This window comes from Typopeltis vanoorti, chromosome 10 (genome assembly GCF_054136105.1).
Source record: "Typopeltis vanoorti isolate ZY-2024b chromosome 10, IOZ_Tvanoo_1.0, whole genome shotgun sequence".
NCBI classification, from domain to species: Eukaryota; Metazoa; Arthropoda; class Arachnida; order Uropygi; family Thelyphonidae; genus Typopeltis; species Typopeltis vanoorti.
In genome coordinates, this window is record NC_143558.1 from 35973356 (window position 1) to 35985960 (window position 12605).

A 12605-nucleotide genomic window follows, 5' to 3' on the forward strand; every position below is an offset into this window, starting at 1 on the left:
ATGACCAAAAATGTATCGAATTGAACACTGCAAGGACCTCATTAAAACCATTCGTAAGGACTCAAACTTCTTTGAAACGATCGCTACTGGTGGCGAAACATGGTGTTTTGAGTATGAGCCCGAAACAAAGCACCACAGTGCTGATTGGAGACGTCCAGAAGAGTGTGATCCGAAAAAAAGTTGCTTGGAGAAGTCCAAAGTAAAGACAGTGCTGATTTGTTTCTACGATTCTAAGGGCATTATCCACAAAGAATTCTTTCCATTTGGCGAAACGGTCAATGGTGAGTTTTATCTCGAAGTTTTGAAGCAATTGATAGCAAAATTCATCGTGTACAGCATGAATATCATGATGCAGCAGCTAGTCACTTTTGCACGATAATGCACCATCTCATTGTTCAAACATTGTGAGACAGTTTTTGAGCAAAAACCAAGCTTATGTGTTGGATCACTCACCATATTCACCTGATTTAGCACCCTGTGACTTCTTTCTCTTCCCCCGGCTTCATTTGCCGACGAAAGGAAAGCAATACGACACCATTGAAAACGTTCAATCGGCAGTAACCATGCCCTTCAACAGTATCCCAAAAACCGATATAAAAAAACTCATTTAACCAATTAATTGACCCTGCCAAATTCTGTATTGAAGCTGAGGGAGAGTATATTGATTGAAATAAATGATTTGAATAATTATAATTGGCATGTGTTTTATTTTCTGTCAAAAATCCTATCAAAACTTTGAGAAGTCCTCCTTCCATCCTTTCAATGTGTCCAAAGTATTTCAGCTTTCTTCTGTCAATTTAAAGTTCTATTCATTCTACTGATGAATTGAATACAGAAAGTAAAAGAAGGTATTTAATATAAACAAAGATAAAACTATTATTTTTCAGAAAACTACAACATCTAATAAATATTAATTATACTAACTGATTATTACTTCCTATATTTGAGTAAAGTTACATTGCCATCATCACTGATCACCAAGCAATGATATGTAGATGCAGGCATTAACACTTTGTAAATGAGGCTGAAGAAAGGCAATCAAATTCTGGTATAGATGCCTAAATGCCCTCATCCATTGATGAGTGCTTATACAGTTACTTCTACATGTCAGTGTTCTCTGCATTATTCTCATAATCCATTGTGCTGTCTTCCCAATTTTAACAGCCCCTGAATTTTAGCCCCCCCCCCCCCCCCAGAAAACTGCCAGTTTCCAATCCAGTGCAGTGATCCATTATCCATCCCCATCCATTCCAATTTAATTATCAGCTTGTCATATGATGATATTTCAAAGGCCTTTATAAAATCTAAATATACCATTGTGTATGCAATGATGTTTGTATTGTTCTTGCTAATATTGGCATTACCAATGCAGAAGTATATTTTAAACTATACGAACATCAAATGTAATTAGAGGATAAGAAAAAAAAGCAATAAAAGCACAAATAATATTCATTACAAGATGCGTTATTATTGTGCAGGTATCTCCACCTCGAAGATATCCATTCTAATTGTATACCCAGCATCTCATCTTTGATTCCTGAATCATCTGGAAATATCTGCATATCATCATTCATATTTTTCTCAGTAATACTGACATATAAAATTGAACTGCAGTGGCTCCAAAATAGATCCCTGAGCACACAATTAGTGACTTTGGTCTTCCAGATAATTGTTTTTCCATACATTAATCGCTGATACCTATCAGACTGCCAGTTTCCAATCCAGTGCAGTGATCCATTATCCATCCCCATCCATTCCAATTTAATTATCAGCTTGTCATATGATGATATTTCAAAGGCCTTTATAAAATCTAAATATACCATTGTGTATGCAATGGTATATTTGTATTGTTCTTGCTAATATTGGCATTACCAATGCAGAAGTATATTTTAAACTATATGAACATCAAATGTAATTAGAGGATAAGAAAAAAAAGCAATAAAAGCACAAATAATATTCATTACAAGATGCATTATTATTGTGCAGGTTCCTCCAAAGTGTTCAAGATTACCAGATGAGGAGCATTTTTGTCATTAATACTTAAATACCTCTGACATCTCTCCATAAACTCATTCACTGGGGATGCATTCTCAACAACTAACAGTAGCACACTCAACACATGTAATAAGAAGAACCTGAACATGATATGTTTTCTAACCACATCTTTACTCATCTGGAAGAGACTGTTCTGAATTCTACTTCCACTAGGCATAAACTACAAAATCTCACTTGTGCTATATTGTAATATTTACTTACTAAACTGAATGTTTCTTTGCTTAGTCTGTCATTATATATATATATATATGCACTATTCCATTAGAGAATTATAATTACCTTTGCTAGATATTTTCATCTGTTTCTTCATCTCTTTGTAACCCCCAGTAATCATTTATGAGTGCAGTAGTCCATATGTGGTCTTAACAAAAGCTTATAAAAATGGGAGAACAATTTCCCATATACAGGTTAGTGTTCTCTTCTGTAGTACAATTATCTAACATGATGTAACATGACTTAACCACTTTAGCAGTGTGGCCTGTAAACTTTAACTCTCTCTGGTATGACTTAAAGTTTTTAGCTTCATTGATTACTTGCAGAAAATTCCCATTAATATAATACTCTGGAGTATGCTCTATCTGAAATGCATAACCTTATACATAGCAACACTGAACAGAACATTAGTTAACATTTGCCAATAGAACCATCTGCTCATATCAACCTTCAGGGATTCTGTATCAGCTATCACTCTTTCCAACATAGCATCAGTGACTAACTGGATGTTACTCTCACTCTCTAGACCAATGCTTCCCAAACTTATGGATATAAAGGCCCCTTTGGAAAAATTAAAATATTTCACGGTCCCCATCGGTGAAAAAAAAAAAAAATGCACTCGATCTGTGCTATCAGCACAGTCACCTTGCACCTCAAGCGTATTTCTTTCCCACGCATCGCCCACACCTGTGTACACTAGCAATGAAACATTAAAGTGCAAAAAACTTGGGCATTTTAGATGAGCACAAGATTTTGTATTTGTAAGCTTTTTTTTGCACTTCTTATCAATACCTTTGAAATGAAACTTATATGAATAAGCATATATTTACTAATATTCATTAAGCGCTTAAAATATGCAGGAAGCAAAATTTGCAAACCAACTCCAATGTGTGATTTTTTTCCATTAAAATATAAAAAATAACAAAAAAGAAATAATAAAAATACATTTCTTTTAAGATAAAAAATATCTACTTAGTCTTAAAATATTTTAAATTTGTTTTCATTAGGGGGGGGGGGGCTGCGACCCACAGTTTGGGAAGCACTACTCTAGACTATCCCCAGTATCATTGATATACAAAGCAAACAACAATGGCCCAAATAAGTATCTGTGGTACACCACTAGTCCTTCCTTTTCCTAGACTCAGCACTTTCATATATCACATTCTGATACCTTTCAGTCATTGACTCTACTATCCACATTAGAAGTTTACTTTTAATATCCATCCTTTTATGTTTGTATAACAACCAGGGTAGAATCAGTCTTGTCAAATGACTTACCAGAATTCAAGAGTATTGTATTATATTCATTCCCTTTATCCAGTTCAGCTGTTACTCTATTATAGAACATGAACAGATTGTCAGAGCAAACTTGCCTTTAACAAGCCGTACTGTAGAGAACCTTATTGCATTTGTTACTAGTCACTCTAATACCTTTATGACCATGACAGAGGTATGGAATGGTCTATAATTTACTCCATTTTTCCTAGCTCCATGTATGATAGCATTATCTTGTTTTTCCATTTATTAGGTATTATGAATGTGCTAAGACTTGAGTTGAGCATCTAGGTCAAGGATGTTACTCTCTTGCACATTTCTTCAGCTGCTATTTTTCAGTAAGATTGTAGTATTTGAATCACACTCTTGTAATAGCTTTAATAACTCTAATTCATTTATATTTTCACCCAATTCTTGCATGGCATCCAGAGAGCTAAAGGATTTTTCTGGAATCTATACCCTTCTGAATTGATTCTTTTTACTTGCTATATAGTGATAAAATTATCTCAGATTCCAGCTGACCTGTTCATCTAATTCTTCTCATAATCTGTTTTCACTGTCTTCACCATGACCCACTCTTCTGACTTTGCCTGTCATACTCTTTCAGTAATTCTTTTAAGGTTTTATTCAACAGGTACAGTTGTCTTAATACATGTTTCCCCACTTTAGTAGAATAATTGCTTTAACATTGGGGGGAAGATCCTTTTTTCCCTTCAGAAAAATGTTTGTTTGTTTTTTTTAACTGACAAGTTACTGTATAATGTTCTATCTATGAACCTATCAACTTTGTTTTGCAATACCTTATTTTGAGCTTAATAAAAGCCAATTAATTCTTAAAGCTTTGGAATCTTGAAAAAGGCTATTGCTCATTGCTTTCATGGTCTGAGTTGGAGTTAACTGTTTCTGTCTAAAAGCTGCTAAAATTTCATTTTTGTTTAATGCCAATTTGACATATACAGAATTGAATTTTGGTTACAGACAGAGTATTTTGCTCAAGAAATCCAATTCTAGTTTAACCTAAATTTTGCTGTAGATGTGTAAGAATTGCTGTTCTCACCTGTTTTAGACTATGAATGTAATTTTGGTTTTTTATAAATAAAATGAAATCATGTTAAAATATGGAAGAAAATAGGTATATATCCAGTCTTTTTTAACAGCCAGAAAGTAAGTGTATGCAGTGGTCATTCATAATCTTTTATTTTCCCTCTAATTCAAAAAGTTTTCATATTTGTTATATTTATTTTATAAATACAGTATTTGTAATATTTATGATAGAATTATAGAGGAACAATGTTCTTATAAATGTAACCAACAAAATTATAGAACCTATAGAACAGTTTTGTAGTAATAAAAAGAAAATTTATGTTTCATCTCTTATATTCCTCATATTTATGCTTACAGCCTCCTTTACGCCGTGAATCTTGTACTGGCCTATACCGTCTTTGTTTGGGATCAACCTTTGATGGGAAAACAGGACATGGCTTTATTGCTCCACTTCTGAATAGTCTCTTAAGTTTTCTGACTGTAGCCCAGAATATGCGCCCACCTCGTCCAGATGTAAGTTTATAATAATGCATTTTACTTAGAAATGTTTTGCATATTTATGATGCCTGTATGCACTTAAAACAAAATATTAATAAAATTCTAGGTTTCATATCCAACACTGGCATATATCTTTAAATACATATATATATATCTTAAAGCATATTTGAAACATGCAATTAAACAACAATTAAGAAAGATATACAAAGATTATTTGTTAGTCTCTGCACCAGTCCTCACTTAAGAAGTAGCACAGTTTAGCATAGCTGCAAAGATTTCTCATTGAGCTTGAAAAAACAAATATTAATATATGCTTTGTCTTCTTATGACAACATAGCACCTTGTGATATGGAACTGCTGTGAAGACAATATCAATTTTATAAAATTAACAACAAATGGCATCATGAAAAATGCAATAGTTAGCAAAAGCTCATGTTTGATTAAAATTAGTTCAAATCACAAGAAAAACAGAAAACCAACTGTAAATAGCTGTTTATTTGCTTGTAAACACTATCTAAATCCATACAGATGCCATTTGATGATATGGTGTTACTAGTCAGTTTATTTTTGCTTTACAAAAAACATTAATCAATCCTGGCAGAGTTGTTTTCTTGCATTGGGGCAGTGTGAGTATACCTTGGGTATACTCCATTCCATTATCCTAGAAAAAAGAGACATACTACATATGTTAGAAAAGAGGAAAAAAACATGATCGGATACCTATTGAGACACTCAGACTGGACTACAAATTTCATTGAGGGAATGATGGAGGGAAGACCTGGTAGAGGGAGACCAATAACCCAGTACATGAGTGACTCCAAAAATGGATGAAGCTACTAAATAGTCAAACTAATAGCCCAGAACAGAAGAACACTGTCAACAGCCCATGGTACCCACCAACCAATAGGTTGAAAGAGTGAGGAAAAATAATGAGGATATATGTAATATGGTATTTATTATTGCATAATATTTTATTTAAGTATTGAATAGAAGTGATATTAGTAAATAAAGACCTTTAAATTCTCATTATATTATGATTACATGTTTCACTGATCATGTGAAACATACTGATCCAAGTTTTGGGTTTTTGTAACATGCAACAGTAGTTACTTGAGGTTCAATAGATTTAAAATGCCACTGCTTCAGAACTTAGTAAATAAGAAGAAAATCATGGTTATCAGGTCCATTGAATACAGAAGTTTAGAGCAAAGGCAACGAAATTAAAGCAATTCTTCTTTTCTTCACCTATGTAGACCATTGGGACGCTATTAGTGTTGTTAATGAATGTTAGTGACAGTCCTAACATTCTCTCTCTCTCTCTCTCTCTCCAGGTTTTTTTTTTTTTAATCTCCTTAACAAGGTAGAGAGCGAAGAATTAGTCGATTGATAGTATTTATCCAGGTGATTCTAGGTTGTCCCTGGTGTTCTTTGTTTACAAGAAGTCAAGCCCTTTAATTCTGTTTTAGTAACTGTATCATTTAGCCACATGGTCCACCCCACAGAGCTATTTTCGACATATTTTAGTGATGATATTCTAGTAATGGAACAGATTTTCCTTCTAACCTCGTCATTTGTTATGTGTGCCATGTATGGTGTATTCAAAAATTGTTTGTAGCACTTCACTTCTCATCTTCCTTTAGGAATGTCTGACTCTCACATCTATGCAGTAAGACAGAATTAACAAGGATATTGATGAGGTAGAGTCTTATAATTAGCTGAATTTTATTTTCCTTCCAAAGTGGCTGTAACCCCTGAAGGGCAATGATTGCTTTAATATCATGTGTAGACTAGCCACCGCTGTGTTGTATGCTTCCCAAGTAGGTGTTTTGCCTCCTTCCAATTTTTCATCATTTAGTGAAATTTTCATAGGCTTATTGCCTGAAAACATCATCTTTGATTTGTGAATGCTGATCTTTAATCCATAATCACTTAGTGCTTTAGAAATTCTGTCTGTTAATTCTTGTTCATTCTCTGCTATTAGGTCAATTTCATTGGCAAATCTCAGATTGTTGCTTTTTTTGTCACCAACTGTAATTCCAATACCAGTTTTCCAAGGTTAAGTTTGTTATATATTCCACATATAGGTTAAAAAGCATTTGTGAAAGTATGCAGCCTTGACACACACACCTCTTTCTATTTTGAATTCTACAGTTGCCATTGATTTCTATTAACATTTCTGAGGAATGGCAAAGGTTTTTAATTAGGCATATTGGTTCAGTATTCTCACAATGCCTCCTGCCATATTGAACCAAAGGTATTCTATCTACCGTATATAATATATATATATATATACACACACACCAGAATTCAAGGAGAACTGGCCTACCAGTTCGGAACTCGGGGGGGGGGGGAGCTCTGGCGTCTATGATGCCAAGAAATTATATTCTTGGCATCTTTTTCTTGGTTTAATCCTTTATTCAAGTGTAAGTAAACAAAATGTGCACGTGAAGTGTGAAGTAACTTCAAGTGCGACCTTTGTTTGCTTACACTTGGATAAACCAAGAATATAATTTAATTTCTTGGTGTCTTTAATTTATAGTATAACCAAATGAAAAAAATTTTCACCGTATGATAGGTCCAAAATATATAGTCGGTTTGTGGCTTTCCCAAAACCATGGTGGAATTCAGAATTTGCAGCTGGAATATCTTCTGCATATACCTCACAAAGTTTAATTTACTTTCCAGTGTTCTGGTTCCTGAGCATCATACATTAACCATTAGAGTTGAACGCTTGTGATCAAATTCTCATTTTATGTCATCAGATCAACCACAGTGGTTTCAGATAAAAACCTGAAATTGAAGGCCAAATATTCCATCCATCCTTATTCATTCCTGGAACAAAATGGATTCATTATCCAAAAGTAGTTTTCAGATATTCTTAGGATAAGTTTTGCCAAATCATTGACAACATGCCCTTAATCCCCGAGTTTCTGGCATTAAAAAGCAAAGCAGAAAAATACCAAATCATTTTCATGTCTCAAATGGCCCTGAATGTTATTATATAACAGACTTTTCAAGAAAGAAGAACTGAATCATTCTTTGCATCAGTGTTAACCAGTTACTGGAGGTCCAGATGACACTCATTATGTAATGATTAAACATCTGTCATCCTTCATAGGACTACTATATTATATCGATTCAACAGAATTTTCTGTAAAACGAATTTCTGTAATCTTCGTAAATGCAGTTATTTTTCTTTCCAAATTCTAAAATACCTACCAAAATCATAAAATGCCAACAAGTTACCAATTGCTCTGATTAGCTGCTTATGGAAGATCCTGGAAAAACATTAAACTCTTGTTTTTTATGGTTTTTGAACAGCAGCAACCTTTTTTTCCAAGACACAGTCTGCTTTCCTCAAATATGAGCAGTTAGTATTGATTTTTTTTTTTTTTTTTTTACATTGAAAATGTGCATGATGCAGCTTTGCAGTTTGCCATGTATAAAAACTTGCACAACTTTGGTTTAGAGGGAACCTTTTGCTCTTTATCAAAAACTTTCTCTCTGAATCTTCCTAGTCTTTACATCAAAGCAAATGGAACCACCTTTGTTACTTCAACATATCAGAATCTATCTTTATTATATGCAACCAAAATGAAATCCCTTCCAGACCATCCAACATGGCCACTTATCTTTTGTTCATTGTGGAAAAATTTGTAAAAAAAAAAAAAAAAAGCTGTCAGAATGTCAATATGTTTCTTTGGTTTACAAATAAATGCAAAGCTCTAGACATCAGGGTCTAGAGCTTTGCCAATACTCCATGGTTGCTACTAAATGTACTACCACCATTGCCCAGCTGCATTCCATGCAGCTTATCTCTTTCTCTCCCCCTTTCAAATACATAGAGCAGAATACTAATTTTGTACTTCTATACAGATGGATCAAATTTTTATAAAGTTCTATACAGGTGATACAGACAGCATAATATCTAATCGAATCTCACCAGAATATATATGAATTATATTACTGGGCTGCATGCAGTAGAACTTGCATTAAAACCCATTCCTTAAGATATCATGTCTGACCACTCCCTCCCTTACACAGATTATAGGCAAGTTGTGAGACAACAATTAATATACCTATGGCAAACATCATGCAATAGAAAGAACAACAATTTCTGCAACCTTTTTTTTGGATGAAATTCCAAAAGTACTTGAATATTTTCAGGCACAAACTTTGTTTCCTTACACTTGGATAAAGGATTAAACTAAATTTATTATAGTCTAACCAAGTGAAAAATAATATTCCAGCATCTTTCTCTAAATCCAGAGTAATTCAATAAAAAAGTGGTACACCTGTTGGCAACTCCTATAGGAGGTGATGACCTTGCTAATGCTTCTGCCTGGTATCTCCACTTGGGCCTGGCTCCCACTGAAGAGACCTCAATAAAGGTCGAAACTAGTCTGGGTTGTGGCCCTTCCCTTAATGCATAACATTATACATATCTGCAAGGAGATTTGTTTTGCATTATGGGAGATACTGAGATAGGAGTGTTGGTAGCTTGCTCCACCTTTGCAAGGAGTTGCCCAGTGTTGTACCACTTTACTCCAGTCCTGAAGATACTTTCAGGCGCAAACTTTGTTTGCACACACTTGGATAAAGGATTAAACTAAATTTATTATAGTCTGACCAAGTGAAAAATAAACTTTCAACGTCTTTCTCTAAATCCAGAGTAATTTAATAAAAAGGTGGCACACCGTTTGGCAGCTCCTATAGGAGGTGATGACCTTGCTAATGCTTCTGCCTGGTATCTCCACTTGGGCCCGGCTCCCACTGAAGAGACCTCAATAAAGGTCGAAACTAGTCTGGGTAGTGGCCCTTCCCTTAATGCATAACATTAGACATATCCGCAAGGAGATGTGTTTTGCATTATGGGAGATACTGAGATAGGAGTGTTGGTAGCTTGCTCCACCTTTGCAACGAGTTGCCTGGTGTTGTACCACTTTACCCCAGTCCTGAAGATACTTTCAGGCACAGACTTTGTTTGCACACACTTGGATAAAGGATTAAACTAAATTTATTATAATCTACATCCTTGTCTGACATCAGATTTAACATTAAACCATCTTCCTCTACTTCCTTCAATTCTAACTACTGACTTACAATTCAAATAAAGACTAAGTATTGCTTGATATAATCAAGCAATACTTAGTCTTTATTGACATATAACTGTATTGTTTTGAATAGCTTCTCTCTTGGCACTTTGTCATATGCCTTTCCCAGATCTACAAAACTTAAATACAGATCTTTGTTATATTCCCATGATTTCTCAACTATTTGTCGTAAAGTGAAAATCTGACCTGACAGCCTCTGTTAGGCCTGAATCCAGCTTGTTCTTCACCAAGCTTTTCTTCCACAATCCATCTTCTCAAGTATACTTGCAAAAATCTTACCAGGAACAGTCAGTAGAGAAATACCTCTGTAATTCTCACATTCAGTTTTATTTCCTTTTTTTATATATAGATACAATGAGAGCTCTACTCCAATCATCTGGAATTTGTCCCTCTGTCCATGTCTTCTGAACTATGCAGTGTAGCCACTGTAAGACTCTTATACCTCCATACGTGAGCATTTCTAGTCGAATATCATCTGTTCAGCTGCCTTTCTACATTTCAACATTTTGATGACGTTTTCTACCTCAAGTGTGGATGGGTATTCCTGATCGCATGTATGTTGAGTGTTTTTTACCACTGTGTTGTCATCACTTCTTGTTTCATTTAGCAATTTTTCAAAGTAATCACTCCATACTTCAAGGATATCTTTTTCTCCAGCTTTATGATCTCTAATTCCTTTCTCATCTCTAATTCCTTTTACAGCACTCTTTTCTACATTTCTGAGCTTTTTCAACAACCTCCAGAATATCTTGCCAACCTTCTTGATATTATTTGCTATGTTCTTACCGAAGTCTTCCCATGAATTTTGTTCAGCTAGTTTTACACAGTGTTTAGCTTTCTTACATTTGTCTCTATATTCTCTAAGAGCACAAGCTGACTTATTTGCCAGGAACTTTTGATATGCTTTCTTCTTTTTCTTCACTGCCTCTTTAACTTCCTGTGTCCACCATGGAGTTCTGAGTTTTCTATCCTTACAGATGACCTTACCACATGCCTCTCTGGCTGAATCAATCAGTGTTTTCTTCAGGACTTGCCACTGAATCTCCAAGGTTTGGTTCCTGTTCTCAAACTCTTTCATTTTTTCTTTAATATTGTTTGTGTATTTTAGTCTACAGTTCACATTTGAGAGCTGCTCAACTTTTATTCACTTTAAAACTTTCTGACATGTTCTTCTTTTCAATATGAAGTTCACTTTTATCCTGCTCAAGAGTAAATGGTGATCACTTCCAATTTCAAATCCTCTGTACACTCCTGCACCAAGGAGAAATATCACTGTCAAGATTGTTTTATTATTATTATTATTATCAAAGTTAAATTTCATATTACAATTGAATGGTATTATAGAATTACTTCAAATGATATTATAGATAAATATACTATTAAAATTATGTAGTACACTACCATTTTATTTTGAAGACAGTTTGCATAATATATTATTTTTTATTACTTTAAATAAAAAAAAAATAAAGGAAGAAGAAAAAGAACCATATGGCCCTGGATGCAAAGACTATTTCTGGCTGGTTTGCAGATTGGTTGATAGCTTAGATGAAGATACTCTTCAAGAAAATTCACAGGATCAGGTAATTTTAGTTTTATATAATCTGAATTTGTGGCACAAGTTTACTGTAGGTCGTTTGGTAAGGAAACCCAGGTTTAAATTTGTTCTGTTATGAAAGGAAACTGTAGTCCTTTTTTTTTATGTGGTTAGACCATTCCAAGATGGAGATGGTAGAGGGATTACCTCTCTGCATATCCTCCCCCCCCTGCATTTTCATTAATGACATTCAGTTGAATTAGTAATGGATATACAGTAGTGAACAAATTACTCCAAACACTTACATTTTAAAAATTTTATTTTCGGCACAAGAAAATAAGTACAAAATTTAAACTCCAACTTTACCTAATAATTTATATGTGCTCCTCTTTTTCTAATAAGATCATTAATTCACTAAGGCATGGGCTCTACCAGTGTAGGACGCATTTTTCTTATTTCTGTATTTCGAAATCATACTTTTATAATGGATTGTATTAAGTTATCCTTTGTATCATAATTTAATTTTCCTAGTCTCTTTTTTCACTATAGCATGGAAATTTTCTATTGGTTTAATATCAGGAGAGTTACCTGACCGCTGAAGCAATCGGATGTTGTGATTTTTGAGGAACTCTTTCACTTTTTTTGAAGTGTGGTATGGAGTGAGATCCTGTCGGTAGATTAGTTCTTTTTCATTTGGGATCTGTGGGATCACTTTTTTCTCCAATATTTTTATGTATTGACCACTTTTTCATCATACCTTCAACAGGCACAAATGATCATTGACCATCATGCATTAAACAACCCAGAACCTTTTTTTTTTTTTTTTAGCTCAGTGTTTAGGAACTTGTTGAAGTTCAGCAGGAGAAATCTTC

The 12605-nt window shown here is 34.2% G+C and overlaps 1 protein-coding gene across 1 annotated transcript in view; it reads left to right on the forward strand.

The window, feature by feature from the left end:
• Nucleotides 1–12605, forward strand: part of puf (ubiquitinyl hydrolase 1 puf) — a 1013305-nt gene that overhangs the window by 440824 nt on the left and 559876 nt on the right. Inside the window, exons 32-33 of the mRNA XM_090399560.1 lie at nt 4945–5100; nt 11669–11779. Of these exons, the coding sequence (XP_090255686.1) occupies nt 4945–5100; nt 11669–11779 (267 nt within the window). The remainder of the gene's footprint in view (nt 1–4944; nt 5101–11668; nt 11780–12605) is intronic.